The sequence below is a fragment of the Taeniopygia guttata genome, chromosome 2 (genome assembly GCF_048771995.1).
Source record: "Taeniopygia guttata chromosome 2, bTaeGut7.mat, whole genome shotgun sequence".
In the NCBI taxonomy this organism is placed as follows: Eukaryota; Metazoa; Chordata; class Aves; order Passeriformes; family Estrildidae; genus Taeniopygia; species Taeniopygia guttata.
This window is the reverse complement of record NC_133026.1, coordinates 137,339,414-137,359,775: the sequence shown is the minus strand read 5'-3', so window position 1 is coordinate 137,359,775 and position 20,362 is coordinate 137,339,414. Positions and strand designations below refer to the sequence as shown.

General features: G+C 37.5%; 1 protein-coding gene across 2 annotated transcripts in view; it reads left to right on the top strand.

Annotated features, from left to right (window-relative positions):
- Positions 1–19,892, top strand: part of EIF3H (eukaryotic translation initiation factor 3 subunit H) — an 85,016-nt gene extending 65,124 nt beyond the window's left edge. The window contains 6 exon segments of one of the 2 annotated variants that reach the window (NM_001245631.1): positions 2,718–2,885; positions 4,410–4,509; positions 5,928–6,077; positions 14,154–14,274; positions 17,467–17,599; positions 19,638–19,892. In NM_001245631.1, coding sequence (NP_001232560.1) covers positions 2,718–2,885; positions 4,410–4,509; positions 5,928–6,077; positions 14,154–14,274; positions 17,467–17,599; positions 19,638–19,735 — 770 coding nt within the window. In that variant the 3' untranslated portion in view covers positions 19,736–19,892. 2 annotated transcript variants of the gene reach the window in all.
- Positions 19,893–20,362: the final 470 nt, after the last annotated feature.

Genomic DNA, 20,362 nt, shown 5'->3' with positions numbered 1-20,362 from the left:
CAAGGCAAAGATGTTAGCTATTGATGCTTTATTGGTTTTTTGACATTTTTTCCACTATTGCCTTCATTATCATCTAACTGCTAACAGTCATGAGGGGAGGAATTGCTGACATGAAATCTGGATGTTTTTCAGTGTGTCCTTTTTCTTCTGGATAGTATCTCTTGCATCGTTTTCCATCTCTTACATGTTGCTGGGTGTACTGTGTTTAAGAAAAGAACTTGTCCTGGAACTTGGTTACCAGTTAGCTCTCAGAAGAACATTTTTCAGAGCATGATATGCCTTCATTCCAGTTTGTAAAAGATCTGGATATTTTCCTGCTCTTGAATATTACACTTCTCAAGGTGGAAATAATCTGGATGCATCAGCCACATGATTTCATAGGAATCTATGTCTAAGTATCTTTTTCCCATCATTACATGACCACCTCTACTTTGAGTATGTCCACCATCACAAGAGAACTGCCACTGCAAGAAGTCTAACTCAGCTATCTAAAAGTCCACATTTAATTAAATTTAATTTAATTATCACAAAATCCTTTATCTGTTTGAACTGCTTTTGAAAATCCTTTCTAGTTTTTCCTCTTAATGATTTCATTTGGCTACAAAGGATCTAACTATAATTGTATTTTTTAGCATGTTGTAGCAAGTCATGTGAGAAACAAGTCATTCTTGCTTTCTACACAGATATATCTTTGAAAAGCTTGTTTTAACCAAGAGAGTTTATTCTAGCTACATTTAATAACTGGATATTATTACTTTTTAAATTCAAAATCATGTTTACATGAGGAGTCTTTTAGTTTGTTTTAGAGGAGGTCTGTGTTCTTGTTTTAATTATAAAATTTAGAAACTTACCATTTTCACCTCCAAAAAATTCACAAAATCTTTTAAAATTTAAGGACTGGGCCTCTTTGACAAACTAGATCTTTGCTTTTGAGCTAAACACTGAGATGCAAAAGCATTAGGCTCTGAGTAAGTAGCTTCATTCAGCCTGGCCTCTATTTCTGGAAGTAGTACAATGAGCTTGCTTAGGTTTGGCAAGGGGAAAGGTTTTCATTCTGACTTGGAAATATGTGTTTGATCAATTGTGCAGGCTGCCCTGAAGAGTGTAGAGGCACCTCCAGATTTGCCTTGGTTTAGAGACACTCACATCAAGCAGGTCTCCCATTCACTGGCTGTTTTAGGGCATTTCAGAACGAAGCCTGGGTGGTTTTGCTGTATTAGTTTCAGGATGCTGTATTATCCTGAATGGCATTCAGGATTCATTCATCATGTCCCTGGATGAAACACAAATTTTAAGTAATTTCTATTAAGATACTATGGTATAGAATGCAATCACCAGCATATACTGATAGAAGTCTGCGAGGGTTTCTCTAGGTGTATGTAGGTTACTTCAGTACAAAGTCAGTCAGATATGGCAATTTAATGAAAAGGCAATTGAAGAAGACTGCAGAATATAGTTTGTGCTGCAAGGGTGAGTGATAAGTTGGAAAAATATCTGTCCAGTCTTGAAGAATTCTCCTCATATCTTTAAATAATATGTGTGGATTTTTTCCCCCTTTTGAAAGGATATGAAGTGGGGTGTGAGAATGTAGCACATTCTATGGGTAATTAATTTGTGTTTCTGTCTTTTATAATGGATATCATATTTGCATCAGTACAAGGAGAAGCCTTGAAAAAAATTGCCAAAAATGAACACATGGGGTATGTGTGCCTGTGTTATCTTTGTAATTTTTGCAGCTGCAGACAGAACTTCAGGATTGTGTAGTGTTGTTGCAGTTGATTTCCTGTGAGTTGGCTCCGAATATTGGTTCATCTGATAATCACACTGCTTTCTCTTTCCTGAAATTTAACCAGCAGGCAGTGTTTGTCTATTTAAAAGGTCTGATAAGTGATGAAGTGTCTTGTTCTGTTTGATGGGATTATGTTAAATATTCCTCAACAGAACTCTGTTCCATGAAGGTGATCTGTTTAAATGAAGCATTTAATAGAAATAGAATTTTTGTGTTGGTACAATGAAACATTACAGCTGCTGGTGTGAAAAATAGAAAAAAATATGTTCTCTACTGTTTTAGGTAACTTGCTGTATTTAGATATATATGTATTAAAAACAATAATATATACATGCATGCATCCTTTGCATTTATATACACCCAAAAAGAAGAAACAGCACTGAAAATTGGAAATAAAATGCAATCAAAACTATCTAACAGCTATAGCTGGTTCCCCAAGCTTCGATACTGAAAATGTAGTTTTCTGTTGTGGAAAAGACACAGTTTATAATCTCTTCCATATATTCATTAAATAATTCTCTTTTCAATTCCAAAAGTTACCTAATTCCAGACAGTATTGCAACGTAAATCACAATAAGTCTTTGTTACTAATGGTAAAATGTTATTGCTTAATGAAACCCAGTATCAGATTTTTTTTTTTTTTATGAATGCAGAAGGTAATGCACACTGTAAATGACGTGTAACAGTTTGTTGATCACTTTTGCAATTAACTGCAGCTGAAAAAAGTCTGCTTACTCAGGCTGGTCTTACTCTCATTCTCTGAGGAAACTTTGGAATTTAATGAAGAGAGTCCAGTGAGTGAACAAATTTCTAGGCAGTTGCAAAAATGAAAATAAAATACAACATACTCATTTAATATCAAGCTTTCTCTTTAAATAGTACTGATTGTGTAAGTTTAATTTTTTAACATGCTTTTTATTTATTCCAGTCCAATACCAGATGGAAATGATGCGAAGCCTGCGCCATGTAAACATTGATCATCTTCACGTTGGCTGGTACCAGTCCACATACTATGGCTCTTTTGTCACCCGTGCCCTCCTGGACTCCCAGTTCAGTTACCAGCATGCAATTGAGGAGTCTGTAGTTCTCATTTACGGTTAGTATGAGGTTTCCTTTATTACTCTTTTCCCCTCTTAATATTATTACTACTATTTTTGTATTCTGTCTTTTGCCTGTAAGAGTAGCCTGGCAGGCCTTTTCGAGTAAATACCAACCCTGTGTCTACGGCAGCCTCAGCAGCAGCTAAGTCTAGACAGGGTTTCCTTCTTTCTGTTTATTTTTCTTGCTATCAGAGCCCTGATGTGTACGTTTTGGAATGCTGGAGTAGCTGCTTCATTTTTATTCCTTCATCTCCCCTCCCTCGTGGAAGGGGCTGGTGGAACCCGACCAGATGTCTAACAAACCCCGCTTGCTAGCGTGTCTGGCTCTGTACGTGACTGACCAATCATCACACGAATTGCCAAGTTTTTTTAATACCTCTGACAGAAGCATACAAAACCTGGACTGTTTCTTAGCACAAAGATTTTTTTCTTTTCTGCCTATTTAATGGTGTTTCCTCAAGCTCTCCAGACCAGATGTTCTGTGCTGTATCAGAACCGTAGGCAATTTAACAGCTTTATAGCCTCCCCCTCCCCAAACACTCACAGTTTGCCATATCTGGCAGACTTGCATATAGTTTCCAGCTGAGAAGTAAATGTTACGTCCTGAGTATCTGTCAGAAAAAATACTAATGAATACGATCAATCTTATGAGCTGCCCCAAAATTGTTTCAGTATGTTAACAATTGGATTACAGTAAAGAACAAGTTGTTAAAGTATACTTATATTGGCTGGAAACATTGCATCATCAGACCTTGATGAATTTTCCACTTGTTTCAGTCTATTTTGGTTTTCATTTTATCACCGATAGCTAAAAGTTTTACTGTGTTAAGTTTCAGACAACATGAATGTTAACACAGCTTTTATTCTTGTGTTGGCATGCTTCAGCTGTTATCATGCTGCAAGTGTTAAGCTTCTTTGTCCAAGGAATGTAACAGTTTGTTTAGAAAATTTCCCCCTAAATTCAGCAGAATATGTCAAGGCAAAACAGATCTTTGTATATACCAGTTACATTGTCATGCACAAAGCAGCGTGGCAGCTGGATCTGAATTAGCTTATTGCTACTCTAGAATTACTTTCTTTTCATATAAAATGTTATTTAATGAATATTTTAATTTACTGCAAAATGACTGGAAGGAAGAATCTTTATTTAAATGAGGTCACTCTTACATAAGTTCTGTGGATAATTCATATAAAAAAGGAAATGTGAATTGGACCTTTAATGGGGAAATAATACGTATTGCGTAGAATGGATCAAGATTCTCTATAAGTTCTTCAAGTTAAGTTTACTAATTGGCATCACTTTATATTGTTGGCTGTATTTTACATACAGTGCAGTAGGACTGCCTCTGCTATAGTGTCTTTTCTGTGTTTGTTGGTTTTTTTTTTGTTTTGTTTTTTGTTTTTTGTTTTCACTTAGACTACTTAGTAATTTCCCTCCTGTTTATGTCATTCAGCTATTTAAAAAGAAAAAGGCAGTCTGGGTTTGGTAGTAATAGGCTTCCTTCCATTTTTAATAATAGATCCCATTAAGACTGCCCAAGGGTCTTTGTCACTGAAGGCATATAGGCTGACTCCCAAATTGATGGAAGTTTGCAAGGAAAAAGACTTCTCTCCAGAAGCGTAAGTAAATTCAAATAATGTTTTCTCACAGGGCTTGCTGAGTTACTGGGATGCAAAAGGGTACCTGGGATTATGGAACACTGTATTCTAAAATCTCATGTAACGGTGTGTGCTGGGGAAAACGGGCCTCTATGGGCTGTGGCAGTCGTGCAGTAGCACAGTGGGCTGAGGGGGTCTGAAAGGCTGGCTGGGCATTTCCAGAAGTGGGGGCACCCAGACTGGGTTTGGGGCTAGTCAAGAGGGCATGCTGTGAGGACCACGGAGTAGGTAGCTGTATGTGGGAAGAGAGCCAAAAACAGAAAAAAAAAAATGGGGAAGGGAAATAGATGATCTGTCTTTAAGCTCTTTTTTTCCCCAGAATTGAAATGGAACAGGTATTCTGGAATAGCTGTCCCAATGTGTTTGTTCCAAATTAACTCCCCATGTGGACACCATCTTTTGGAGTAAAGTAGGATAATTACCCTGTTTCAAAAGATTAGCTACTTGTTACAGATGCAGGCCTTAGCATCCTTTGACTGCAACTGATTTGTGTTCCATAGCAAAAGATCAAACAACTTGTTAAAATCACTTTGTTGAGGAAAAGTGTATTCATTTCATTGCTTGGTGTCTTAAACTGTAATTATGAGCAAACAAATCTGTGATCAGTCAAAAAAAAAAAAAAAAAAAAGGGGGGGATTGGAGGCAAAAAGCAAAAGGTTTTATTCCAAAATCTAGTATGAATCTAAAGAAGTTAAGGCTCTATTTCCTTAGAAACTTCTAAATCATGCTTTTATATCCATTTTTTATGTAAAGTATTACTGTCTACTTTATTTACTATATTATAAGGCAACAGCAATAGTTTTTTATGTGTGTATTGTAAAAAAAATACACACTAAAAATGTATGTTTTAATGTTCACCACAGAATTGAATTATTCCAAAACATACAATATTTTGTGAAACTACTTTTTTGGTCAGTAAAATTTTTACTTATCAGCTATTGGGAAAATTGTTCTTCGTTGTAGTAGTTATGATATATAAAGGTATTTCAGCATCATGTGGTGACTAATTGTTTAGTTCTGCTCACTGATGGCTGGAAAATCAGTAAAATGTTTTGGAAGGGGCAGAGTTAATCCTGTGTACAGGATTAACACAAAGTGCAGTCTCTTGCTGGAGGCTTTTTCACATAGGTAATCTATTAAAAAGCAAGGCAGCTGCTTGTCTTCTGAGAATTTTTCCTAGAGCAGCTTTTCCTAGTCTTTGTAAACGTGAGGTTTTGCCATGCAAATGCTTTCTTAACAGAACTTGACTCTTATTTAATTGTGGAACTATGAAAATCAAGAATTTTTACAGAACTGTTGTTTGTTGGGGCAACAATTCAACATAGAGATTAAGAGAGATAGTGTTTATATTAGTAAATATCCCATAACTTTTTTCACAGCTTGAAAAAAGCAAATATTGCATATGAAAACATGTTTGAAGAAGTGCCTATTGTAATTAAGAATTCATACCTGATCAATGTGATGTTGTGGGAACTGGAAAAGAAATCTGCAGTAGCCGATAGACATGAGTTGCTTAGTCTGGCTAGCAGGTAAGTACTTGTTACAATAATAGATGTACTTTTATTCGCTTTCCCAAACCACAGTTTAACACCTTGGGTGAAATCCCAGTCTCATTACAGTCCATGGAAGCTTTGCCTTGACTTTTAATGATGTTAACACTTTACCCTTCATGTTCTTTTGCTGAAGGAAAAATTGCATGGTAAAACTGTAGCATTAGATGCAAGGACTAAATTCAGTCTCTAATCCTCATATAGTTGCACTGCTTGAAATGTATAAATGTTTCAGAAGAGTGTGTTTTTACAAGAAAATATGGGCACTCAGAAAATTCAGGCAAATAGATCTATAAAAATATGTTTTGTTAAATATTCTGTTAATAATTGCATAAATTATTTTAATTAAAAATGCATTTCCTTTTCTTTGGTAGCAGGATGAATTTCAAAATAAAATAATAAAGGCTCTGAGAAACTGGCAAAAATGCCACTGATTGTCATGACAGACAGCATTCATGATGTTGGAAATTGTTTTTTAAGAGTTTTTAAAATTATCTTCTCATAACTTTGTCTAGGAGTAACTTTTTATTATTGCAGCACTTTGCCCTGAAAATACACTTTTTATAACAAAGTAGGCATGACTTCTTGCAGTATTGTCAAAAATTTAGCAGTATTTAAATCTTGCCGGACACAATACAGTTGGATTATTAGTGTTGTGACCAAAATAACTAGATAGGCAAACTAATGCAGTATCTTGTTGCATTTAGAAGCTAGGCTGTATTCATTAATAGGTTTTTGGGGTAAAACACTTCACTTTGGCATCAAGCTATTGTCTGCCAAGATTCTGATCCTAGTGGCTTTTTTTCTTTTTCCTTTTTTCTCCTGCTCACCTTCCCTCCCCTGTCATGTAAGGCTGAAGTTAATGGATGTGTATTTCTAGTGGTCCCTATGTTGCCTAAGTTAGCAGAAATTTTCCACTTTCTCTACTTGAGCTTATGTGGATGTTTAGAGGGATTTGAGAGCTTCTAGAGAAAGTGATCGAGAGAATGGGTATAGGGTTGAATTCTGCTGGGGTATTTACAAATGCCACAAGTAATAATTAGTCAGTAATTCTGTCCAGTAAAGTTGTTACTTTGCACATTCGAATTAATGAAGTGAAGAATTCTTGCTGAGATACTCAGTGTGCTTGACTCTGCAGGTCTTCTGTAAGTAATTTTGTTTCCATGGTCAAAGATCACAAAGCTTTTCCCATTTGAGGAGAGGGTGAGCACTGGATGTAGGAGATGACAATGATTTTATTCCTTGAGAGCTCCATCACTTTGTGGTGAAAATGAGGACCATGCTGAGGATACAGAAGGTTTCCAGGTGGGCTGGCAGCCTTGCCCTTGGTTGATCCTTTGGGTTTCCTCCTGTATAAAGGGCTGGGACTACCTGGCACCCTGGATTTAGTAAGGGATGCTGCTAGTGACACAATACAGTTCTGGAAATGGAAAGTAATTTGAACAGATCACAGAGCACAGCTTTAGGTCTTATATAGTAACTGTTCTGTGCCACTGTCCTGACTCAAGATAAAAGTTAAGAATTGTACAAATTACTTTCTGTTCTGATGTTAAATGTCTGGTGCAAGACAGGTTTTTGTGTTGGTCTCCATATCAGTAAAGGGAATGAGAGGTGAACAAGAGAATTACCAGCCCGAAACAAAAAACAGACTTTCCTGGCAGATTTTTGAAGTTCACCTGGTCTCTTTGAGGAACTTAAGGTGCTTAGTTTGGTTTGAAGGAGAGAAAGTTTTAGAAATTACTCCAGTGGGTTGTTTGAAAGTTTTTGTATGTGTCCTTTGTTTAATATTTGATAGCTGCTTTTAGTTACCAAGCAGGTTGCATTCAATGATATCTTATATTGGTTTAACTGGCAAAGCAGGTGGCAAATTAAAGCATTTTAATGCTTGTTTATTCAAGGTTAGGTGACTTGTACTGCCTGCTGAAATATTTAGCTAGTTTTTACTTGAATCCAGCTATGAAGGTTGCTCTGTCAAAGCATCTATTACCTGAAGTAGGGAGTTCAAACCTGCACTATTCTGGAGTTTTATTTCCACATTTCCTTATTTTTGTCTTTCAGCAGTTCAGGCTAAAACATTTCAGATAACAACTTTTAATTTTGGTGTATATCTTCCTCACTTAACTTTGCTGTTGTTGACAGTAACTTCAAAGCTGCTTTTTGGGTTTGGCCTTGTTTTTTTTGGTTTTGTCTTAGTTTGTTTTGTTTGATTGTATGTGGTTTTTTTTTTATTTTGGTTTTCTGATTTTTTGGGATTTTTGTTTGTTTTTATTTTTGTTTGGGTTATGTTGTTTTATTTCTTTGGAGTGTTGGATTTGTTGGGCTTTTGGGGGACTTCTTTGGTTCCTTGGGAGCATCCCTGAACTTCTGTACTCTCTGAAGCAATGATTTTGGCAATACAATTATTTACCCATAGTTCCTCTCTTCTGGAGAGTTTGCTTCATCAAGATTTTCACATGTTCAGCCACCCACCTTGTCTGAGTTTAAAGCTCTACCTATTTGAGGCACTTTGTTTGCACTTTGTTGTATCTTTCTCCATTTGAAGTACATTTCTGCTAATTGTATATAGTAATTTACTTTTTTGGACATAAAGTTGTGTTTCTCTTGTGAAATGCGAATTGACTCAAGTACTCTAGGCAAAGAGGTTGAAGGCAGAGTAGCACAGGGTTAGCAAGTAATAGCAAGTAAAGGCCTTTTACTCAAACAGTTATCCTGCTACCCTTAAGGACCAAAATGTCTTGAAGACCTTGGAGTACTGCCAGTCTTTTGATAGAGACTCAAGAATTAAAATCCTGTCAGATAATGTTCCAGATCTGCAGGGAAATAATTACAACCAACTTTCTCATTCTCATCCATCTCTTCCTTATTCTATTGATGATCTAGTTTAAATTAAAAAAAGCTTTTTTGTGGTCTAGCTTCATAATAGGGTTGTTCTATAATATCTCAATTTGTCTCAAGCAATTTTTCTAATAGTGTGCGTCAGTCGAAGCAAACATGTGCTGAACATTTACGGCACTAACATCTACTTGGCAATTATATTTTTCAAACATCAGATGCAGTATTTTTGCAGACGTAACAGAAGGGTTGCTTTGGCTTTTAAAAACAATATTAACCTTTACACATTGCACTGCTTATTCAAAACTCTCAATGTACTTAACGGATTATTAAGATAATTACGAAAATCTCTAATTTGCAGGTGGGGGAACCTGACACAAGAGAGAGTAAATGTGTTGCCCAAAGGTACACATCAAAGACAGAATGGAACTCAAGACTCTTGACTTGCATATCTCATTCAAACAAAATCCTCTTAAACAGCACAGGTTGAACACAGGCTGAAATACTGAGATGTAAACAAGTTCTGCTAAGTGGTGGGAACATACCTTACAAATTTTTAATGAAGAAGATGTTCTTTGCCCAGCAGTACTTCTCTAATCCACCCAAAGCTGTTCCCACCAGGAGGAAAATTCTGCACAGTATGGCACCTTTCCCAAAAAGCAGTGGCTGAGAGCAGGCCTCAGTGGAGCTGATGGAAAGTGGAAAAAATGAACAGCAGATACAGCATTTTCTAACGCTTCTTCTTGCTATCTCTTGTTTTCATCTTCCTTAGCCATGGTACAAGCAAAATAAAATAAGTGAAGGGGTCCAATTATGGCAATTGTAGGCAAGTTTAGGGGGCTGTCTTTTTTGCACATCTCCAGCTTCAGGATTGTTATAGCCTAAACTTGGGTGCCTGGTGCAGCACCGTGACTCGGGTCTCAGAGGAGCAGGGAGATGGGGGCAGTGCCAGCTGAGCCCGGGTGCTGCGCCTGGGCACAGGCAAAACTAGTGAGCAGCACATGGGCACTGGCAGCCACAGGAACGGCTGCTTCTTTTTGAAGCTTGAGTGTCTGACTTGAAGCTTCATTTTGGGTGTTTCAGACATTTAGCAAGTTGTGTCTGGAGTCCTTTTCTGATTAAAGATGCTAAAGTAAAGACGGGCTTCATGTGTAGTTCCCCATTATGAATGCTACTGAAGCGGAGCCAGTTTGAGGTTCCAGTCCCAGCTGCTTGTCTTGTTTCTCCCCATTACTCCCATTTCATCTCTACATCCCTCCCACCCTCAAAGATTTTTATTTCCTCATCTGTTTCAGAATATGTCTGTACAAATAGCTTTTGTGGCATAGTCTGATGCAAAAAGTCAGACTCCCACTCCTCCCTTCCAGCCTTCCCCTCTGCCGCCCTAAAAAAAAAACCCAGCAGGGGGTGTTTTTGCATTTACACTAGACTGTTTCACTGAAAGAGTTTGAAGTGTGCCCACACAAACAGCTGAATCTGTACATCTCGGTGTGCTGTAACCTGTGGGCAGAGAGGGAGAGGCAGGGAGATGCTGATGCTGGAACCTCTTAAACTGCCTTTGCTGGCCACAGTGAACTGGACCTTTGCTCTCCTTAAAATATATCTGCAAGGGAGGCACTGGTGGTATGAACACTCCCTTGGGAAGAGGAAGGCTTGCATTCAGGTCTCATAGCCAGATCTGGATCTTAAGAGGATGCCCTTGTGCAGTGAGTGATCTGTGAGTTCGGTTAATGTATAGTTGTTGCTTTCTCCTTCTGTGGGTGCTGGATTCCATCACTGCCAACTACAGGAAGCTAGCAGGAAGAGCAAGACAGGAAAGGCCATCAGTGTTATCTGCAGATTAGGCTACTCTAATCACAGTTTTCTACTTTTTACTCTCAGAATTAATTGACCCTTGTATTTGATAATTGTTAAACAAGGACTCTGTTAAACAAGGAATCTCATGTGTCTATGACCTGGTCTTGTATCTGCCCTGGTGGGTAAACCATTACATCCCATCACATATAAGGCTGTTAAAGAAAAAATGCAAAGCTCAAGAAACTGCTTTCCAGACTATAGTTTCTAGTGTGTTTTATGATGTAAAGAGGCTTTAACAATTTCCCTTTGGCAGTTTGTATGTGTTAGTCGTTTTGGGGCATTTTTGATTATGCTATCTAAGCTACACAAATAAGTCTCAAATTATAAGTTTCCAGAACTTCTATGGGTCACTCCTTACAGGTCCATGATTCTGGAAACCGTTGTGGTGAACGAGTGTTCTCACATTAGGTTATTCTTCATTAGATGTGTAAGAATCCACATGGCAGGTACTTTTTATGATTTTTAATTTTTACCCCCTTTTCTTATCTATATTTCTTCACAAAAAATAACACAGTCCCCATGTGAGAGGGGGGACTTTGTGATGGAAGCTGATAGTTTTTGTCCATGAAGATTCACTGTACCAGAGGAATGGTGGTCTCCTGGTGTAGCTTAAGGTGGAGCTGTCTTCTAGCTCAATTCAAGAGTGCCTTCAGGTCATCACCACTGTGTGATCTCAGGCCTGATTTGTTTCAGATAAAACTAAACTGAAAAGAGGCTTTGGGAGGATAATTACTGTGCCTCAGCTACTTGCAGATCACTGGACCATGTCAGAAGTGGTGATAAGAACCCCCCCAAACACATGTAGCATGGCCATTGGTTTCTCAGCACCAGCTGTTTCGCTTTATAGGTCTGTTCCTGTTGGTCTGCATTAGTCACTCATTTAAATGTAAACTCAATTTAATCGACTCTTTTGCTGAATCTGCTGACTGAAATGCAGCCATTGAAATAGCAGTTCCTTTATTACTGATCCCCCCAGAACAACAACAAATGGAAGTGCTGAGCTCTGCATTGTCTACACTTGACAGTCACAGAGCCCTGTAGGGAAGTGAGTCTAGATAAGAATGCAAGGAGCACTTACTGTTACACTTTTTATATATATATATGTAATTTTTTTAAACTCTTTTTTTTTTTTTTTAATTGTATTGATGCATAGCGGGCATTTAGGTACCTGGCAGTGTGATCTTTGAGATCTGCTGTAGGGAATGCACAATGTATGGAGGTGCCTAAAGCACCCTTTGGGCAAATTAAATGTATGATGAGTGTTATGGGCTGGAGCAATGTGATCTAACTTCCAAAGTATCAGCAGAATAAACTTTAGTTGAATAAAACTTGCTTAGAGATCGTACATATACATTTTTACAAACTGCCTCCTATTTGTCTTTCTGTTTTTAAGAGATGGAGCAGAAAAAGCTATCAGCCACATGGGAACTGAGGGAAAAGCTGGTCCTGTATTTGCAGCATACTTATCACTTCGTGTCTCAGTTCACATCTGTTTAAGTTATCTGTTTTTTGTTGCCCTGGCAATGAGAGCAAACACTGTGTTACTGCAATTTCTGACAATAACTCTCTGTTTCTGTACTCTGTTGTTCTAAGCTGGTCCCAGAGAGATTCACATAAAATCATTCTTTATAACCAGCTATATTTCATATAGACACTATCTGTAAAATAATTATGTTTTTCTGTTGTGCACATACCTTACAAGGGTATTAGTGTGTACCTATATAGGCCTTTATCCAGTTCTAACAGTAACTCCATACAATATAAACTCGATAAAAATCTGAAAACATGCATGCTCCTGGCTATGACAATATTCCACAGTTCTAAATATCATGTGCTTGAAATGTTCAACCAAAAAAAAAAACAAAAAAAACCAAAAAACAACAAACCCAAGAAGTTTAAAAATAATTATTATAGTGGTGCCTTTCTTGCTGTTGTGGAGCTGAAATCCTCCACACCATCTGCCTCTGTATGCAAGTGCAATTTTACACTCTGGCTTGTAAATATATTGTGGTCTGAAGTTCATGATGCAGACCTGTGTTCAGTGAGCAGCTCAGTGAGTGAAACAGCTGTCCTTGCTCTCAGAGATAAGGGTGTCTCCAGCTCTGTTCTCTGGAGGTATTCCTAAATGCATGATCAGCTTCTGTCTCCAGGTATGAGTTCTGTGGATTCTGGAAATTACACTTAGAGAGGGATGTGCACAGCATTACATGTGTAGTTCTCTTTTGACTTTATGCCTGTGTCTTCCAGTTAGAGTTTCTCCAGTCCATAGACTATAGGATGGTAGGAAAGCATTGTAAAAGAAGAGCGAATCTCAGGTAACATGGTGAAACAGTGATTGAAGGGTGTGATTCTGACATTGAAGTGCACCAAACTTTAAATTGGAAAGAAACTCTCGTGATTATTGGTAGATTTCAATTGAGGAAGAGAAAGATGAAGTTTAGCTTTTGAGTTGTTGGTCTTCAGCCAAGTAGGACAACAGAGCCAGCAAAACAGCTTCTGATCAAAGGGATCAATAGAGACCAGAAAGCGTCCTTTTACTGCTCTACCCTGTAAACACGATTTAGGAGGATGTCTCCATGGGCACCAACCTAAAAACTTCCAAAACTTTGATTTGGAAGGTATACCTTAAGTTGAACATTCCTGCAAAATACTGAATCCATTGCTAAAAATGGTAACAATAAAAGTTGTTTAACAGACTGCATTTGTCTGGCCAAGGCAGTAGATCGCATAACTGGAACTGGACACACCCAGCCTGCTGCTTCCATGTTGCCTATGGTATGGAATGTGGAGCTGGCTGGACAGGACACAGACTCCCTCTCAACAGCTAGGATCAAACCATGTCTGCTGCACTTACAGGCATGGTTAACGAGGTGGGGTTCTGAAGAATACTTAACTTCTTATTCAGAATAATATTTAACAGAGGGATAATTAAAAATTTGTGCAAAACCAACTTCAGGTAGTGAATTTTAAAAAGTAATGTGAAACCAAATACTTTGAGCACATCTCCTGGAATGTTGCTTGGGTTGCATGTCACAAAAGCATCAGATTTTTTCTTTTAGATGTATGACCTGCATCTCTAATAACTGTAAATTCATGCAAGGCATTGTTTTTTCATTAGTTGGAGGTTCCTGGAAAGACTGAAACACTTAAACTTGGTATATGCAGTGAGGTAAAGATACTAGAGGATGACATGCCATGTAAAGTATCATCAAATAAATATATGAGCAAAGATAGTCAGGAACTAAAATTTTTGCAAATTGTGCCATTAGTGCAGAAATACTGGTCAAGAGACAGAATGAATTTTTAATTTTAAATTTTTTTTTAAGTAATAAATTCAATCTTTCATGAATGTTTTTCCTATTTCAGTAATCATCTTGGGAAGAGTCTGCAGCTGCTGATGGACAGAGTGGATGAGATGAGCCAAGACATTGTTAAATACAATACCTACCTGAGGAATGTAAGCAAGCAGCAGCAGCAGAAACATCAGGTTGGTAACATGGAGAAACCTAAATGAGAGCATTTTTTTCACACAAAATATAGTTTAGGTTGTGTTGCCCAAGACAGATGAATTGGGATCTAAGCAAGATCTTTCAAAAATACACCTGTTAAGCAGTGTGGTGGGTTGACCCTGGCTGGGTGCCAAATGCCCCAGAAAGCAAATTTATCACTCCTCTCCTCAGCTGGGCATGGGAAAAAAAATGTGGAAGTCTCTTGGGTTGATCTAAGGGCAGAGAGAGATCACTCATCAATTACCATCTCAGGCAAAACAGTCTTGACTTAGGGTAATTAATTTAATTTATTACCAATCAAATCAGAGTAGGATGATGAGAAATGAACCTCAAATCTTAAAACACCTTCTCTTCACCCATCCCTACTTTTTGGGTTGAACTTCAGTCCCGACATTCTCTCCTTCCCCCTCAGTTCATCATAACATCTCTGCTGCTCCTTCCTCCTCAGGGATAGGTCCCGTCACATTCCTCCCTTGCTCCATGGGCTGCAAGGGCACAGCTACTTCACCATGTTCTGCACCACAGGCTGCAGAGGAAATCTCCTTCCTCACTGACCTTGGTCTGCAGGGCTGTTTCTCTCACATACTCTCATTCCTCTCTTTTAGCTGGTATATTTCCCTTTTTCCCCCCCATCTGAAATATTTTATCCCAGAGGTACTGTCACTGTTGGGCTTGGACTTGGCCAGTGGTGGGTCCATCTCAAAGCCAGCTGCTGTTGGTCATATTGGACGTGGGGGCAGCTTCTGGCAGCTTTTCACAGAATACACCCCTGTAGTCCCCCTGCTACTAAAATCTTGCCACACAAACACAGTACAAGAAGATTTATAAAATGGGTTGGTCATACGGCAGTTACCAAATGAATTCACTTCTAGTGGTATATGGTATGGATTTAGCTTTCTTTGCTATTTTACATGTTTATTAGTGATTTAGGATAAACCAAAATAATTTACAAATACACCATGGATACAGAAGTAATAAATTCAGTAAATGAAAGGGGTGAAACTACAAGTTTTGCTCCAAACCAAACTGTGTCTTAGTACCATCACATGTAGTCATGCATCTAGAAATAAAGAGACATAGTCCAGTGGACTGTGAAGAAGTTGGACTGTTCTCTGATTGAAAAGGACATTTGAGTCATGTTTTGTATCAATGAATAGTGATGCTGATTGGGCGATGCTGACTTTCAATTTCTGGTGCCAAAGGGCCTCTTTAAAATCCAGAGCATTAGTGAATTAGAATTAAAATCCGTTGATTACAGAATCTTGAGTATGAAGAGCAGCACTAGGTGACCCTGCTTGAGCAGAAGGGTTGGACAAGGCGACTTCCAGAGGTCCCTTCCAACCTTAACTATTCTGGTGTTTGAAGACAATATTACTTTCTTTGCTCTTGCTGCACAGATACAGCAATGCTCTGTCCGACTGTAGGAGGATGGTGGTAAATGGGAAAAAAGCACTATGAGAATTATTTGAAAGTCTGGAGAGAAGATTTTGATGAACAGAATTCATATAATGTGCTAAGTTAACAAGTTACTTGCTTACTCAAGAGATTCCTGCATGAAGAATAAATTTGAGCTCTTTTATCTAGCACACAGAGATATGACAAGATTCAATATTGGCCAACTGAAAATGGCAGATCACTTTTAAGATAAGATGTTGCACTTACTGCCACACAAAATGATTATTAAAAAGACTTCATCGCTGACTGTTTTAAAATCAAAGTTACTATTTTTCACATAAGTAAAGTGTAGCTTGAACAGGGAATATTTTAGGGAAACAGCACATGATCAGTGGCCATGGAATTCCCAAGGACATGGAAGCTTCATGCATGTTATCTTCAGATTTTTTTTTTTCCCTTATTGCCTAATTTGAATAGAAAGATGACATCTACTTCAAAGGCTTTTGTTAACAACAAGGGGATCTATTTATTTTGAAAAGCAGAGCAAAGTAGGTTCCATGGTGTCTCACTTAATTTCTTTACTAACTATAGCTGCTTTAGTAGTGGCTCATTGCAGCATACTTAGTGGTCGTAACTTCATTTCTAAAATGGAGCAATTGTGATTAAGAGCAAGCCATTTCAATAAAGAATAATAGGCAGACTGCTGAGAAGTGAATGGGGTAATGCAAAGAAAGAAGAAACTGCATGCAATTCACATACAAATATGGGCATTTCAGATTTTATTTTTAACATTGTCCAAAAACATGTATTTGTCACTACTACTGGAAAAAAAATTACTTCATTTGATTGTGCCACCAAGTAAGAACTGTTTTCAAACTCATTGGATCACAAATACATTTAAGTAAGCAAGAGGAAACACTCTGTACTCTTTGTCTCCTTAAATGCTTTTTTGTTATGTTGAATGTGAGGACTTAGAAGACAAACTTTATAACTAAATCTTCACTGCCACATACAGTATGAAATCTCACATAGTTCCTCAGTTTATGAGCTTTACAAGAACAAATGTTTATCTGATAGCTGCAGAAACGTTTGTCTCAATTTTTATAAAGTTTGAGTAATCTCTGTGGCAAAGAGAAGTACGGAAAATAAATTTTTTCTTATACATATATCAGAAAAACTTTTACAAGCTGCTGTTCTAGCATATTAATGGAGAAATGAACCATTGTGCTTGGTTTCAGCCACCACTTTGTTCTCGGTTTGGAGTTAATATTTTTTGGCTTAAAATACCTTATTTAATCAAGTTCTCTTCCCCTTTAACATTAATATTGTTTTGACCTTTAACTTGCATAAAATAGAGAGTTTTTGATTCGTGCAACTATCTGAGATGGTGGCTTCTCATACCTACATATTCCACCCTTGCTTTTCTCTATTGCATGAGGTAGTAGAGGCCTTTCTCAGCCATGCTGTATTCTTTCCATCAGATACAGTGTTTATCTCTGAAAAATTTTAGAAGCTAGCCCCACTACCTCAGTACTATATGATTCTCCATTATCTCACCTTTTTAAGGTGTCAGTGTGCGGGGTGGGGAATGCCTTGTTGCCAGTGAATTCACAGTAAATTGTGAATTGCATTTTATTGTTTGTAGTAACCTGAATTGCATTAAATAATGTAATTTTTAAAACACCCTTGCTGGTTTGTTGAAAACATCTGAAAAGAAATTTTTTTTACAGCTTTGTAAGTCCTGCTGCATTTTGATGCTGTTGTTTTATTTTCAGTATCAGCAGAGACGTCAGCAAGAAAATATACAGCGTCAAAGCCGAGGAGAGCCCCCTCTTCCTGAGGAGGACATCAATAAGCTTTTTAAACCACCACAACCACCTCCAAGAATGGAGTCACTCCTTATTGCAGGTAATGTTTAGCAGTGCTTTCAAATTACCTTTTAACATAAGAATATCTGCTTGGGGAAAAGTGCAGTTACATTCTTCGAAAGTATTTAAAGTTTTCATTACCTTTACCATTATGGTGTGATATTTTGGCTTGGTAGCATTGCAGATCCTATCCTTGATATTGTAAATTTGAGATTTTAAAGAAGAGATGGAGAAATGCTCTACAGGGAAGGTTTTCTGCATAATTGGGTGTAGCTGCCCCCTTCACTCATGCCCCAGCTCCTCCCTCAGCTCCAGAAGTCCATGACCTGTACAGATAAGACTCAGGAATAAGCTCTTTGGGCTTGAGCTTCTGATTCTGAGCAGTTGACAGCAGCCCCAGGTTATTTATAATATTTCTAGGTCTGAACTGGTTGTTGCAGCAACTGAGAAGGTTTTGCTTTTAATTTCAAGCAGAATGGAGATAATTTACTTCTTTTGTATGGCCAGAGATTTAGGGAAACTATCCCCGTATTCTTGCACTGCCAGGAGAGGAAAAATATAAATGGGAACAAAGCATAGATAGTTAGAGCTACCACCCCCCAGTTCCTTCAGTTCACTGGTGGGCTGCAGGCATAGCCACTGTCAGTGCCTGTCCTGTGCTTCCTGAAAGGGTAAAAATACCTGGGAACTCACAGTGTCAACAGAGAGCAGGCAACCTTGGTGCCCTGCTAAGTAAAAGAAGTTTGGAAAATGTCATGAGAAAGCAAATTGTTTAACTGTATCAGGCTTTTTGGACCAGATAGCTATCAGTTTGTTTTGTACTGAGAGAAAATTCAAAATCCTGGTAATGTACTGTACATCAAAGAGTGCTTTGACATTAAAGAAAAAGTGGATTTGAATTACCCGAATTTTGACGTGAGCAAGAGATTATTATTTTAATATTTAATAGTTTCACAGTGATAATAAGTGCTGTGTTTAGAAGAAAGAATATTCTTGATTTATCACTCCTTACAGAGGCTTTTAGAAAACTCTATTGTTTTTATAGTTTGTAGCAGTTACTGAATCCTAACAGCATTAAAGTATTTAAATATTCAGCTCTAGCAGGGCTTATAAATGCAACTGAAGAGTGTATATGTGTAGATGTGTGTTTTATGAAAGTGAAAGCTTAGGATGATTCACCCCTTATGAGAGAAGGAATTGAAAACTATTATACTTAAAGGAAAAGACAGTTTTCAGCCAAAGCACTTTCTTTCTTTGTTCTTCTATCATAGTCAGGGGAAGAATTGAAATCATCCACTTCAACTTTGATGAAGTAAAGTTTGTGGATAAAGAATAAAACTTAGCTCTTTGTCTCTGAGGCATTGAAAAACTTTTCAAATAGAGCGTTAAATCGAGAGTTTATTTGCCTTCTAAACACACTTAATTTTGATTAAACTGGCTTCAGGTTTTGCTATTCGTAGCTAACAAGGGAAATAACTTGTAGCTGTAAGAGTATAAAAATGTTTTGATGGGCACATTTGATTTGTAAAGCATTGACAAATCTTCATACCCTGATGATTTTTGAAATAAAGTTAATTGTTAGGTAGAAAAAAAGGCTAGCAGAATGTCTGAGAGGAATGGCACAATTTTCATTGTGCTGCTGAAAAATACTTCTTTCAAATATTTTAATAGAGAAAGCATATGCATAAGAACAGAACTGAAATTTAGTCTTGTAGAATTTTTAGAGCAGCTAAATTGTAGAATTAATGTGATTGAGCTTTCAGTTCAGCAGCAAGAATTGCTTATTCTTTTTATTGTCATATGTATTTTTAGAAATTGTATGTAGTATTGCTGGAAAATTAAGGGTTTTTTTGAGCATACCAATTTACCTGTTTTCCTAACTTAATTTCTTCTTCTTCCAAAACATATTTGGGCATCCTGAAAATGTAAAATTCCTAAGTGTGGAGTAGTTGAACAGAGTTAGTGGCTTCTCTATAAATCCTCAATGATTCACACACATTTTGCTTTTGAAAAACTATGTTCTGGGATGTCTTTCTGAATTTCAAAACTGACAAGGGTTTACTCTTTCCTTTTGACAGGTCAAATTAATACCTATTGCCAGAATATTAAGGAGTTCAACGCACAGAACCTGGGCAAGCTTTTCATGGCTCAAGCTCTCCAAGATTACAATAACTGAAGAAACTTTGCTGAAGCCTTCAACAAGAAGAGTAATTTACAACTTTACACTGTTCATGATCATCTTGAAACTTTATTATATTAGGAGGAAAGTCTTGTAAAACAGAGTCAGCTTGGTTTATGTAGAATTCTCTTACAATAAAGGCCCATTTTAATGATACTTTAGTATTTTCTTGCTTGTTGGCTGAATTGAACTGGAATTTTCTGTGGTCACTCAGGTTTTATAAATGTTTGGCAGTTATTCATGTTTAGTCATAGCAAATAATACAGGTTTTATTTAACTTGGAGTCAGAAATAAAAACAAATATTACAAATGTTCAGTATAACTGACTTAGAGAAGAAATTTAAGATTTCCCAGTTTTGGTTGAGAAGTTACAACTGCAATGTGCTAGACACTTGGGGCAGTTGCTCATTTTTATTTTAATCTGTTTGGACAGTCTTGTGCAATGGTCCTTCTGTATCACAAATGTTTCTTAGACTTCACATTCAGAACATACAAAACCAGTGGAACATGGGGACTGGTCACCACCATATTTTGTCTTGTTCCCATTTCCTCTAGCTGCCACCAGCTGGATTGAAATCAGAATCTGGAACAAAAAGCTGGAATGAAAACCAGTTAATGGTCGGA